Source organism: Phoca vitulina, unplaced genomic scaffold (genome assembly GCF_004348235.1).
Source record: "Phoca vitulina isolate PV1807 unplaced genomic scaffold, GSC_HSeal_1.0 scaffold7, whole genome shotgun sequence".
NCBI lineage: Eukaryota > Metazoa > Chordata > Mammalia > Carnivora > Phocidae > Phoca > Phoca vitulina.
Window position 1 is genome coordinate 70,587,627 of NW_022589710.1, and position 13,470 is coordinate 70,601,096.

General features: G+C 67.0%; 1 protein-coding gene across 1 annotated transcript in view; it reads left to right on the forward strand.

The window, feature by feature from the left end:
* Nucleotides 1–10,535, forward strand: part of INF2 (inverted formin 2) — a 17,187-nt gene extending 6,652 nt beyond the window's left edge. The window contains exons 9-24 of the mRNA XM_032406026.1: nucleotides 1–243; nucleotides 390–535; nucleotides 614–675; nucleotides 1,219–1,321; nucleotides 1,535–1,620; nucleotides 1,999–2,099; nucleotides 2,755–2,825; nucleotides 2,910–3,017; nucleotides 3,112–3,182; nucleotides 3,843–3,963; nucleotides 4,336–4,500; nucleotides 4,620–4,722; nucleotides 4,943–5,104; nucleotides 5,649–6,269; nucleotides 6,689–6,745; nucleotides 9,949–10,535. Of these exons, the coding sequence (XP_032261917.1) occupies nucleotides 1–243; nucleotides 390–535; nucleotides 614–675; nucleotides 1,219–1,321; nucleotides 1,535–1,620; nucleotides 1,999–2,099; nucleotides 2,755–2,825; nucleotides 2,910–3,017; nucleotides 3,112–3,182; nucleotides 3,843–3,963; nucleotides 4,336–4,500; nucleotides 4,620–4,722; nucleotides 4,943–5,104; nucleotides 5,649–6,269; nucleotides 6,689–6,744 (2,219 nt within the window). The 3' untranslated portion in view covers nucleotide 6,745; nucleotides 9,949–10,535. The remainder of the gene's footprint in view (nucleotides 244–389; nucleotides 536–613; nucleotides 676–1,218; nucleotides 1,322–1,534; nucleotides 1,621–1,998; nucleotides 2,100–2,754; nucleotides 2,826–2,909; nucleotides 3,018–3,111; nucleotides 3,183–3,842; nucleotides 3,964–4,335; nucleotides 4,501–4,619; nucleotides 4,723–4,942; nucleotides 5,105–5,648; nucleotides 6,270–6,688; nucleotides 6,746–9,948) is intronic.
* Nucleotides 10,536–13,470: the final 2,935 nt, after the last annotated feature.

Sequence of the window (13,470 nt, forward strand, 5' to 3'; positions counted from 1 at the left end):
CCCCGCTGCCTGTCTCGGTTGGGGCCCTACCTCCCCCACTCCCGGGCACAGGGTGCCCCCCTCCCGCCCCACCCCTGCCGGATCTGTCTGGCTCCTCTAGGGTGGGTGGCGAGGACATCATTGTGGCCCACGTGAGCCACGGCCTGGACTCTGCCTGGGTCCCAAGCCACCGGCGAGTAAACCCTCCCACTCTGCGCATGAAGAAGCTCAACTGGCAGAAGCTGCCGTCCAAGGTGGCACAAGGTGAGGACCCCTGGTCCCCGTGAGTGGCTGCCTTCCCGCGGCCAGGGGCTGGGCTGCTGGACAAGTGGCCCGCCGAACCTGCAGCAGCCCTGCTCCTGTCTGGGCCTAGGCCCGGGCGTGAGCCTGACCGGGCACCCCATGCGCAGAGCACAACTCCATGTGGGCCTCGCTGAACAGCCTGGGTGCCGAGGTCGTGGAGCCGGACTTCTCCAGCATCGAGCGGCTCTTCTGCTTCCCCCAGGCCAAGCCCAAGGAGCACGTGGCCGCCCCGGCCAGGAAGGAGCCCAAGGAGGTGGGGCCGGGCTGGGGCTCGGACGGGGGCCTCTGTGCTGCTCTCAGGGGCCAACACCAGGGCCGGGGTGTTTTCCAGATCACTTTTCTGGACTCCAAGAAGAGCCTGAACCTCAACATCTTCCTGAAGCAGTTTAAATGGTGAGCAGCCCCTCCTGGCGAGCCCCCTCCCCTCCCCCGCACCTTCCATCTTGGGCTGCGCAGTGCCCTCTGCAGGCCGCTCCTGGGAAGTGCACGCCCCCCCTCCCTGCGGCCGGTCATAGCCGCAGGCGGCCCAGCTGGGGGCCCTGCGGAGCACCAGGCCCCACTTCCTGGGGAAGCTGAGGCCCAGACAGCAGCGGGCAGTGCTCCTGGCCCCCAAGTCCTTGCCTGCAGCTGCTGGGCACTGGCTCCTGCCAGGGAGCTCCCTGGGCATGCATGAGCCGGCCTGCCTGGGTCCTGAGCAGCCGCCTGCAAGGAGGAGCGGAGGGTGCAGACCCGGAGGGCGGTATTCAGCCCCCAGCCTCGTTACTGTGTGACCCCAGGCAGGGGGTTTGCCTTCTCTGTGTCCCGGCAGCTCGGGCCCCCAGGCAGCAGAGAGATCATGGGCTGAGGGCAGCCCCCGACTGGCAGGGTCCCCAGGAGCCCCCAGGAGGTGGCCGTGCTCCCTGGGCTCCCACCCCAACCACGCCCTCCCTCCTGCAGCTCCAACGAGGACGTCACTGCTATGATCCGGGCTGGGGACACCACCAAATTCGACGTGGAGGTTCTCAAGCAGCTCCTCAAGCTCCTTCCTGAAAAGCACGAGGTGAGTGGGAAAGAGCCTGCCAGCCCTGCCCTGGGGGCCCCCAGCAAGGGACAGAGGAGGGGACACACGGACGCACAGTCCGGAGCCGCACGGAGCTGTGCTGGACACGAGTGGGCCCTGGCGGGGCAGGTACACGCAGGTGCCCGGCAGTGCAGGGGGCTTCCTGGGAGGGGATGGGAGCTGGAATCCCATGTGTGGGCCTCCTCCCTGCAGATCGAAAACCTGCGCTCCTTCACAGAGGATCGGGCCAAGCTGGCCAACACCGACCAGTTCTACCTCCTGCTGCTGGGCATTCCCTGGTGAGTGGGCAGCCCTCGGACCCCAGGGCCCAGTGGTGGGGAAGGGGCGGGGGGAACTGGGCCTAGACCTTGAGGAGGGAGTGGGGCTGTGCAGACTGTTCCCTCGGGACTCCGCGAGGACCGCCGCACATATCGCTCACGCGCCCACCTGCTCTGAGAGGGCGGGGCGCCCCGCAGGGAGGTGACTGCCCTCCTGGGCCCACCTGGTGCTTGTCTCACGTGCCCCCTCCCGGGCCCTACGCCAGGCCTGCTGAGTCCGCCGCTGGGACCTGGCCCAGGAACGTGCACGTTGAACAGGGCCAGGCCGTCGGCCCCCCGAGCTGCAGGCCCAGCGCCGGTGAGGGGGGCCCAGTCCCTGATCTCCTGCTCTGTCCCCAGCTACCAGCTGCGGGTGGAGTGCCTGCTCCTGTGTGAGGGCACGGCTGTCGTGCTGGACATGGTGCAGCCCAAGGCCCGGCTGGTCCTCGCGGCCTGCAACAGTGAGTGGGGGGCAAAGCCTGGGGCTGGGGGGGACCTGGCACCCGGAGAGCGAGCGGTCCCGGGGCGCTGACCTTCCCCACCTCACCATAGACACACAGACACACCCCTGCTCTGAGACACGCACCGTACACAGCGGCGTGTGCACACAGTCACACGCACACACAGATGCAGGCCCCCGTGCACACGACGAGCATGCACACACAGGTACGTGCTCAGGGACACACGTGAACACTCACCGCTTTCTCCAAATGAGGGACGAGCAGGAACATAACCGAGCCCCGGGGCAGGGACACACGCAGTGGACGTCCACTCCCATCCTGGCCACAGAGCCAGGAGGGCCACCCTCCCCGAAGCCCCAACGGATGGTTAGGGGAGACCCGGGGAGGCCACAGCTACAACCTTCTGGAAGGTTCCTCCCGGCAGCGTCATCCCCAGCAGGGGGCAGGGGTCGTCCACCCCCGGGGTGCGGGGGTGCAGTGAGTGCTAGCAGTGGTAGACCTGCACCCAGAGCCCCTGAGCCTGTTCGCAGTGGGGGGTTCCAGCCACCCTGCCCCCCCCGGACCGAGCCCGGGGGAGGGGAGCGAAGAACCCCACGCCACAGCCGCCGACACCGGGCAGCACCCTCCCCTCCCTCACCCTGGTGCCCTCCCACAGGCCTGCTCACCAGCCACCGGCTGCCCATCTTCTGCCAGCTGATCCTGAAAATTGGAAACTTCCTTAACTACGTAACCGGGCCCCCCCCCCGCCCCCCCCCCCGCTCCCCCCTGCCAGGCAGCAGGGGCCCTCACTCCTGACCCGGGCCCTCGCAGGGCAGCCACACGGGGGACGCTGATGGCTTCAAGATCAGCACGCTGCTGAAGCTCACGGAAACCAAGTCCCAGCAGAGCCGCGTGACCCTGCTGCACCATGTGCTGGAGGTGGGACGGGGCTGCCCCCCCCCCCCCCCAGGCTCGGGCATCCCTGGGGCTAGGGTGTGGCCACGGGGCTCTCACTGGACCCGTCCTGTTGCAGGAGGTGGAGAAGAACCACCCAGACCTCCTGCAGCTGCCCCAGGACCTGGAGCAGCCCTCCCAGGCAGCGGGGTAGGTGCCCCCTGCCCCCCCCCCCCGCCTCACCTGCGCTGGCGCCCTCCTCGTCCTGGCCAGTGAGGTGGCTGGGCCAGGCTAGGCCCCCAGGAACCACTGCCCCATAGAAGGCTCACTTTCACCTCAGACTAGGACCTTGGGTCCATCATGGCTTCTCCCCACGTGATTTGCAGGAGGAAACTGAGGCCTGGGGGAGGTAGGGAGTGACCTGGTCATGGTCACACCAGGGGCTAGGCTGACGCCACCTCTTTACAAGGTTGAGCCTCACAACAGCCCGTGAGGAAGGCCATGCCACTCCCATTGTACAGATGGGGAAACCGAGGCCCAAGCAAGTGGGGCTGCATTCATGGGGCCCCTCAGCGCAGAGGGGCAGCTCAGGGAGGGTGGCCTGGACCTTCCAACTCCAGGTACGTGCTGCTGCGGAGGGTCCTCAGGCCTGAGAGCCAACGATGGGCTGAGCCGCTGGGTTCACTGTCCCAGCATTTCAGCCCCAGCCCCGCCTGGCCCGCCCAGAGCTCTGACGTGTTTCCAGCAACCTGCGGGTGTGTGGTCCAGTGTCCCCCGCTGTCCCTGCGCAGGCAAGGGGGGCTCCACTGACCCCACAAGATTGGACATCAGCTGTCACCTGACCCCACCGGGCTCTGGGGTGTTTTTCAGGATCAACCTTGAGCTCATCCGTTCCGAGTCCAGCACCAACCTGAAGAAGCTTCTGGAGACAGAGCGGAAGGTGTGGTCCTCCATCCCTGAGGTGCAGGAACAGTACACCCAGCGCGTCCAGGCAAGCCGGGGCCGGGGTCTGGGCCGGGGGGTGACGGCGGATCGTTTCCAGGGCGGAGGGGTGGGGGGCCTCGCTGCGGGTGCGGCAGCCTAGGCCAGTGAACCAGGCAGGGGCCGGTGAGCATGGGGGAGGACAGACCCCGGCCAGGGGCCCCGCGGGAGGGCGGCATGCTGTCCCCGGTCCCACGGTGGTTCCTGCAAGTGAGGGGCTTCCCCGATGCCAGGGGCCGCAGTGCCCAGACCTCCTGGGCCCGCTGTCTGTGGGGTCCGCTGCAGCTAGCCGTCACCCTCCTGCGGCCGGGGGCCCCGCCCTGCCCCCAGGGCTCCCTCCGTGGGGCCCCCCCCGGGCTGTGACCGTGCCCCCTGCCCCCAGGCCAGCATCAAGGCCTCCCAGGCGCTGGATGAGGTGTTCCAGGCCATCGAGCAGAAGAAGCTAGAGTTGGCCAGTTACCTGTGTGAGGATGCTCAGCAGCTGTCCCTGGAGGACACATTCAGCACCATGAAGACCTTCCGGGACCTCTTCATCCGCGCCCTGAAGGTGGGCCGGGCCGCAGCCCCTCTCCAACCTCGGCAGAGCAACTGGAATCGCCCCTCAGTGCCAGACTCCTGTCGTCCCTTGAGGGCTGGGGGTCACGGGCTCTGTGTCCACCCGCACAGGAGAACAAGGACCGGAAGGAGCAGGCGGCGAAGGCCGAGAGGAGGAAGCAGCAGCTGGTGGAGGAGGAGGCGCGGAGGCCGCGGGGGGAGGACGGGAAGCCTGGTGAGGCCGGGCCCAGCTGGGGGGTGAGGGAGAGCTGGGGGGGCGGGCCTCCATGGGGCCAGGTCTGCGAGTCCTCCGTGCTCGTGCTCGTGCTCGTCCCCCATCCTTGAAGCTCTTGGGGCACCGCCCACCCCCTCCAGGTCATCTCCTTTTCAGGGTCACCTGGGTGGGCTCCAGGGACCCACAGGCAGCCTCTCTGAGGGTCCCTGGGGCTTCTCAGTCAGGAGGGGAGTCGGGAAGCAGGAGGAAGTGTGTGTCATCGACGCCCTGCTGGCTGATATCAGGAAGGGCTTCCAGCTGCGCAAGACGGCCCGTGGCCGAGGGGACGCAGAGTGGGGCAGCAAGGCGGCTGCCACGGACCCGCCCAGGGACAAGGCGCCTGGTGAGACCCTCTCCTGCCTCTCATCACCATTTCCCTCCCGCCATCCCTGCTGCCTGCTCCCCCCTCCTGCAGGAAGCCCTCTCTGACCTCATAGGGGAGTCCTCCGGGCAGCTCCCTTGTTGCCTGAGAAATGGCACGGCCACGAGGTGGGGCTAGAGGGGCAGCTCGGCCTCCTGGTGCTCCCGTCTGCAGCGAGGGCCTTTGACAGGTGTCCCTGTCCCCGGGGCCCAGGGATGCTGAAGTGGTGGGAGAGGTGGGCACGGGGCCTGGGAGAGGGGCGCTCCACTCAGCGTGGCTGCTCGGTGGGGGGGCGCTCTAGGCACAGGGATGAAAGCCCAGTGTCCCCTGCTTGGCCACACCGTGGGCCTGCTCTCTGGGAACCCACACCTGGAGGCCACCAGGGAAGTCTCGGGGCTGTGGGCTCTGCAGGGCTGGTGGCACTCGGGTAGAAGCTGGGGTGGACGGAGGCCTCCCCCTTGGGCACATCCTCAGGATGGTCTGGGAGTCGGGGCCCGCCCTCAGCTGCCACGTGCTGTGTCCACAGCGGCCCCCAGAGTCCCCTCAGGAGGCACCAGCTGCCCCACCTCTGAGCCCCGGGGCTGGGACCTCTCAGATGCCACTGCCCCGAGCCCACAGCCCACTGCAGACCCATCAGAGGAGGGCGGGCCTGGGCCCCTGGAGAGGCGTTCTTCCTGGTACATGGATGCCAGCGATGTCCTGACCACCGAGGACCCTCAGAGCCCCCAGCCTTCTCAGGGCGCCTGGCCCGTGGCGCTGGGAGGTGCGCAAGCCCTGAAGCCTCTCAAGCTCTCTGGTGACAAGCCTCCCGGGGTGAGAGGGTCGAGCCAAGATGCTGAAGACCCCACAGCCCCTGAGGGCGTCTGCCTGGCCGAGGCCGACAGCACCGTGGAGGAGCCACCGGACGCAGCTGCCCACGGCCGCAGTGCCGACCTCCCCGCCACAGGCCCTGGCATGGCCGGGGATGGCGACGGGGACCAGGAGGACACAGCCCCAGATTCTGCACTGGACACATCCTTGGACAGGTCCTTCTCTGAGGACACAGTCACGGACTCTTCAGGGTCCGGCACTCTCCCCAGGGCCCGGGGACAGGCCTCAAAGAGGACGGGCAAGCGAAGGAAGAAGCGTCCCTCAAGGAGCCAGGAAGGTAACTTGGGGCTCCCCTCCCGTCATTCCTCGTCCCCTGGAAGCAGGGGACCCAGGTGGGCAGGGCACATGGGGCTTGGGGGCATTGATGTGTGACCCACAGCAGGGCCCCGAGCGCCGAGCCGCGGCCGGCCGTTCCCTCCTCTCCCCCCAGGAGTGGGTGATGCCCGGACACCCCATGTCCTGCAGGAGAGATGGCCACCCTTGTGCTCGTGAGAGGAGCGGCTTCGGGAGGGGGAGCCCTGCCCCTGGCCCACCGACTCCTGTTCCACAGCGTCCCCGGCAGGGAGTGGTGGCCGGGGCGGGTGCGGCCAGGGGCTGCCTGAGACCCCGCCGTGTCTGGTGCAGCCGGAGCGCCAGCTCCGAGCTCAGGCAGGTCAGGAGCAAGCCGCTGAGGGCGTCTCTCTTGTTTGGAAGCAGAGCCTGTCCCTGACTCTGACGATAGTAAAACACAGAGACTCTGTGTGGTTCAGTGAGGTACGTACCCGCGCGGGCGCTGAGCACTAACGGCGCCAGAGGCCGCCCGCACCCAGCCCTCCCGGACGCTAACCCGCCCCCCCCAGAGCCTGCCCGCCTCTGCCGCTGGTGGTGGGACCCGCCTGGCCTCGGCCTTCCCCCCCCCCATGGAAGGGCAGGAGCCGTGCCTTGCTTAGCTGGTGTCTCTGCTGCGGCCAGGTGTGACCTTGGAGCTGTGCGCTGGCCAATAGGCCTCAAGTGGGGGGGGCTCTGACGGCAGGGGGGGCTCTGACGGCGGGGGGGCTCTGACGGCGGGGGCGGCTTGGCCTCCTAGGCCGGGCAGGACAGACGGAGGTTGCCCCTGTCCCAAGCGGTCTGGCTAGCCCGGGGCTTTCTTGACTCCTGTCCCTCAGGGTGGCACCTTCGCTCTGAGACCTTCCATGAGGCACACCCCAGCCCTCCTCTGGCCCTTGTTGGGCCACAAATGTCCCCAGGGAGGCAGTGAGGGACAGAGACAGTCCCAGGGGTTGGCTGCCAGGGAGAAGCGGGCCACAAGCCCTCTCCAAGGAATGGACGGACCTCCCCTCCCTGGCGGCCAGGTCCTGGGGACCACAGATGGGTCTGTAGGCACATCCCGGGTCCACTGCACCAGGCCTCCCAGGACTCCCGAGTATGGGCAGGACCGTCATTGTCTCTGACGTGGCCCGAGAAGCTCACAGATGCAGACAGACAGGCCTGGGGTCCCTGCCGCATTCCGGACCATGCTGGTGGTTTGCAGACCAGTTCCTCACGAGCGGGGAGCCCCCTGGGTCTGCACACACCTGCCCCCAGCTCGGTGCCACGGTGCTGTGCTGGCCTGCAGGGCCCGGGGCGCAGGACTCGGGGCACAGAGGAGAGGTCCAGCAGTGCCCAGAGGAAGCAAGGGCAGAAGCGAGGTCAGGTGCACCCCTCTTTACAGTTTATCCTCACTATTGGGTACAGCCTTTAGTCTCAGTTCCAGAGTTTGCTCCTGGGGTTACTTTCTGAGCTTGGCTCTCTGGTGGGAAACACCAGCGTACACTAGCAAGTGGGGCCGAGTGGTCTGTGGGCTTGGGGGGCTGGCAGCCACATGTGGCCGCTGCCCAGGGAAAGATCAGTGTGCCCAGCACGGCTCTGTGCTCTCGCAGGACCGCCCCCATCCTCCAGCATAGCGGTCCCGCTGCCGCGTGCTCGCTCCCCCACCCTGGGCCCCAGCATCCCAGTGGCTGGGGGCAGGAGGAAGGAATCCCACCCTCCTTGTCTCCTCAACCTTTTATTTGGAAAAACTTCAATCAGACAGGGAATTTGCAAGATCATAACGAACACCACATACCCTTCACCCCAAAAGGGCAAGAACTTGTAAAAAAGAGTGAAATGATCAGCATTTGCTGCATTGCTCTCAACTTCACTAAAGGATTTGAGAGTTAGGGGCATCGTGCCACTTGAACCCAGCCCCCAGGGTCTCCTGAGAATGAGGCTGCTCTCCCCAGCCCCCATCCAGCATGTTTCGGGGTCTGTCATGTGCAGCCCCAGGCCCCAGCAGGGCCCAGGCAGGGGTCCCACCTTGCCTGGTTGTTTTGGCTTGTTGGAACCGAGACACCCCCCACCCCCGGGGACCACACATCCAGCCTCTGTCTGTCTCGGGTGGCCCCCGTGTAGAAGACACCTTCACTTCAGGGGTGTCCCATGGCTTCCCCCCCACTGCTTCCAGATTGTGTTTGGGGCAGGAATTCGACACACGTGATGTGGGTCCTCCCCAGGGCCCCTCAAGAGGGGCTTGGGGCCTTTTATCCCCTGGGTAGGGGCCTGGATGCCAATTACCTGGTTGAGGTGGTGATTTGGGAGCCCCCTGCTATGTGGTGCCCTGGCCCCACCTTGCCCTGGGTCCTGGCACCCTGGGGGGGCCGACAGAAACCCTGCTCTGAATGACTTTTGACTTTTCTTCTTCTCACTTCTGTGCCCCATCTCTTTCAAGCATGATCCTCAAACCTGTCTGCTCAAGACCCACAGGGAGCCTGGGGTGGCCATGGGGGCAGGGCATTTGCAGGGAAGAGCCGAGCAAGGGGCCCTGGACCAGAGGGCTTTGGTGGGCAGGGGGCCTGCAGGGCCGGTTGGGGGCGTGCAGGTGGCAGGAACTGTGGAGGTGGGGCCCTGGTGCCCTCGGGACCAGAGCTGGAAAAAGACAAGTCAGGAGGCATCCAGTGTAAGGGGTGGATAGGGAAGCAACTGAGGAAGCTCCAGGGAGAGGCAGCAGTGGGGACTGACTGATGAGGGTGGACAGTGTGGCATGGGCCTGGGCTGGGAGAGCAGGGCCTGGGGGGAGAGCAGGGCCTTGGAGAGTGGTGAGGGGAGAGAGCAGGGCCTGGGGCGGGTGGGAGAGAGCAGGACCTCTGGTAGGGGGAGAGAGCAAGGCCTTGGGTGGGGGGTAGAGCAGGGCCTCTGGTGCGGGGAGAGAGCAGGGACTGGAGGGAAGGGAGAGAGCAGGGCCTGGGAGGGTGGGGGAGAGCAGGGCCTGGCTGGGAGAGAAGGCCCTAGGGGGAGGGGGGAGAGCAGGGTCTGAGGGGAGGGGAGAGCATGGCAGAGGGGGGAGAACAGGGCCTGAGCAGGGGAGAGAGCAGGGCCTCGTGGGGGTGGGGCGTGAGAGTGGAGAAGGTTGGGGAGAATAGGACCTGGGTGGGGAGAGAGCAGGGCCTATGGTGGGGGAGGAGAAAAGGGCCCAGAGAGGGGGAGAGAGCAGGGCCTGTCAGGGGTGGGGGGGGGGGAGGGCGGGGGGGGGGGGGGGGGGGTGGAGGGCAGGGCGGGGGGGGAGAGAGTAGAGCCTGGGGGCTGGAGGGAGAGCAGGTCCTGTGGGGAGGGAGGAGAGCAGGTCCTGAGGGGGGAGAGCAGGGCCTGAGGGGATAGGAGAGAGCAGGACCGGGGAGAGGGGAGGGCAGGGCAGAGCGGGGAGAGCAGGGCCTGGTAGGGGGTGGAGAGCAGGGCCTGGGGGGGGGGCAGGCCCAGAGATCCAGGTGGACAAGAGCCAGCTGGCTGGGGGTCATCCCAGCACCTTCCACCTGGAAGAGTCTTGCTGCTCAAGAGCAAGGGCCTAAGGTCAGCGTGGACCGGGGGAGACACAGCCAGGCCACCAGGCCATGGTGACGGGACCCCAGGAGCCTGTCCCCAGCAAGTCTGCTCCTGACGATGCCATTTCCTCTCGCTCTCCACAGGCCTCAGCCTTAAGCCCAAAGCCAAGTGAGCGTGCCCGCGGCCGGCCCCCGCACAGCAGTGGGCCCCGGACGTGCTGCTGAGTGGGGCTCCTCCAGGGCCAGGCTGGAACTGGGCCCCTGAGAAACCAAAACTCTGTGCCTTACCCTCCAGGGAGGTGGGCCTCCCGGAGCTGCTCGGGGGCATGTGGCCGAGACCCCAGCAGGCACCAGGGCCCGGCCCCCGGCCCCGTCCTGGACAGCCTGCACGCCCCCAGCCCTCTGTGGTCTGCTTTCTGAATGCCGATGCCCACGCCTGCACCTGCATGCACCACAGCACCCCCACGGGCACGTGGGCAGGGCCTGTGTCCCCAGGGCGCCTCTCAGCCTGCGCCCTGCCCTCCAGCCACCTGGCGCCCAGATGCTTCTAGAGACAGGCCCTCGCAGACCTCTCCCCACAAAGCCACGGGAGCCGGGCAGAGCTGGAGCCCCACACCCCCACCCGCTGCCTCCTTACCCAGCCCCGGGCCCCTGCTCCCAGCTCGGCCTCTCAACCGGTTTGGCTGGGCTGGAGCTGAGTGGATTTTAACTGAAATATGATTGTTTGTGCATCTCTGCTCTTCTGTGGTAGCTGAGTTGGGCATAGGTGGCGGGCGGAGGACCCGAGGGCCTGGGGTAGGGGCGGGCAGGCCAGCATCACCACGAACAGGCCATGGTCCCCCCGCTCAGCAAACGGAGGGCGGCTCCCCCGGGGCTGGCCCCCGTCCCAGTACACCCAGCCCTGGCTGCCACGGCCGGGGCCTGGCCACCTTGTCGCCAGAATGACCCTCCCTACTGCTGCCCCCTCCAAAGGGACCGGGCTCTCCCTGCGCTGGGCTGAGAGGAGGCCGAGGACCCAGGCCTGGCGGCTGCCAGCTCCCCCTGCCCCGCCCCTGCCCCAGGTGTGTGCTCCCGAGGCTGGCGTCTGCAGAGGCTCAGACCAATAAAGAAGAAAAGAGCTGGCCCCGGGAGCGGCGGCGTGGCGTTTAGGAGCAGCGGGCAAACGTGCAGTGACCTCTCCCAGCGGCTGTGCGGACACGGGCCTGCCTGCTCCCGAAACACCCCCAGGACCGGAGCAGAGCAGGTGCCAGACAGACCCAGAGTGGGGGCGAGGGGAGCCCAGAACGTCCGTGCAGAAATCTCACCCGCTGAGTCTTCAGCGGATTTACAAGGCCTTCAAGCACCGTGATCCAGTTCTAGAATATTCCATCATCCCCCCAAAGTTCCCTTAGCGGCCACTCCCCATGCTGCCTCCCCCAGCCCCCAAATCTGCTTTCTCTCTCCATAGATTTGCTTTCTCTGGACGTTTCCTATAAATGGAGTCCCGCTACGTGGCCTTTTGTGGCCAGCTTCTCCTACTTAGCGTGTTCTCGAGATTGACCGTGTTGTAGCGTGTGTCGGGACTCCACTCCTTTTTGTGGCGGAGTGGGATTCGCCGTCTGGGTGGGCCTCGCCCTGCCTCACGGCGTGGACGCCGCCGGGGGGTTTCCGTGGGAAGCTGCTGCGAATATCCGCAGGCCGGTCTGCGTGTGGACATGGGTTTTGGTTTCTCACAGGCCGGCTCGGTAACTGTAGGAAACTGCGAGGTGTCTTCCAAAGCGGTGGCCCCGTGTTGCACTCAAGGATGTGAGCCCCTGTGCAGGCGTCTGAGGGCTCTGCGTCCGGGCCCACCGCGCGTGAGGTGGTCCGCGGGGCGCTGTGGCCCAGGGTGGAAGCCCCAGCTGGCTGAGCCCACCTGCTCCCTCGGGCCCGCCCCGCTCCCACCGTGAGCCCCCCAAGCTCGGTGACCTGTACTGCCCCTACCCCGGTGACAGGCCCACGGTGCACAGGCCGCCGCAGGGGGGACGTGTTCTAATTCAGGAGAGGCCGTGTGACAGGCCGGACCCAGCTGCCGGGCAGGGACAGGGCTGTTTATAGAAAAGCCTGACTCCCCCCCAGGCCCGCCGGCTATTTATAGACCTGGGCTTGGGGGAGTTGGTGCCCCTGCCGGCCAGCGTCCGGCCCTGCAGATCCCGTGTGAACCCCCATGGTGGCCCCCTTAGCCCCAGTCTCCCCCAGGAAGGGCCCCCAGCCAGCAGCCCCCTTCCGCAGAGGGAAGCACCCCGTCTGACGGGACTCCGGCACGTCCCTCCCCTCCGCGGCTCCAGCGGGCACTCCAGCCGCTCAGCAAACAACCCTTCCCGCCTTCTTGCTCCCTTCTACCACCAGCCCGGCTTTTCCTTGTCTACACAGCCAGCCTCTGCTCCAGCTCCACTCCACCGCCTCACTCCCAGAAACACCCAGGCCACAGCCGGCCACCCGAGGCCTGCTCGCCCTGCCCACAGCCCCTGCCGGCCACCCGAGGCCTGCTCGCCCTGCCCACAGCCCCTGCCGGCCACCCGAGGCCTGCTCGCCCTGGCCTGCCTTTGAAACATTCAGGCTGGCAGTGGGGGTGGGGGGAGCGGGGGCTGCTGCTGTCACCCAGGAAGGCCAAGGACACAAAGCCTGCCCCTCACACCCCACTTACCCCTGCATTATGGTGTTTGCCCCACGGCGATGCCGGAGAAAGGAACTGGTGGGGTCCCCATGTGAGAGAAGAGGGTCCGGGACCCAGAGGGGTCAGAGCCAGGGTCCCAGCGGGAGCCCAGGGGAATGTAGGAAGGGAACAGGAGGAGAGAACTAAGGAGGGCGGGCTGGCAGAGCCGTCCTCTGCTGGGACTCTCCATGAGTGACCTCTGTGTGACTACCCTCCTCCTCCATGGGAACTTCTGGTCTCCCCATGGGAGCCCAAGGAGCCCAGCGGCTGTCTGAGCCCCGGCCACAGGCTAATTGCTGGGCTCCAGGTCCCTCTGTACTGAGACACTCCCCCCACCAGAGAGGGGACAGGGGCTCCTGGCCCTGGAGGGAGGGGCCCATAGCGCACGCCTGCCCCCGGGGGTCCATCCCTGGCCCCTTCTCCCAGTGGGGCTAGCCATGTCCACACCCGAGTCTGCGTGGGACGTCGGGGGACCCGGGTGGGCCAGACGGGAGCCCCGCAGACTGTTGCAAATCCCCTCTGGAAGCCCTGTCCCCCCAGAGGCAGGCCAGGAAAGGAATCTGCTGTGGGGCCTCTTGGAGACCCTGGTCGTGCGGGGCTGGTGAGCATCCCCGGCTGCTTCTCTGCTGGCCAGGTGGCCGGCCATCAGGCGTCCTGTCCCCCTGGATTCTAGGGTCCTGCAGACCAAAGGCTGTGCCTCCTGGTGGAACCTGAGAGCTGCTCCAGGCAGGCACGTTGGTCCCGCCACTCCCTGTCCTGTGCTGGACACTGAGCCCCTGAGAGTATGGGTGGGGGCGCTGGGGGAGGGGGCACACTGTCCTCTCTCTCCTTGGCCACCAGAGCACGCGCATGGGCCCTGGACCGAGGTTCGCCTCAGGGCAGGTCCCCGCCCCAAACCCCCAAGGATGCAGACCCTCCAGGTGGAGTGTGAAGACATGGCCCCCTCTCCCACCCTGAAGAGGGCCCCCCAAGTTTCTAAAACCCTGAGGTGC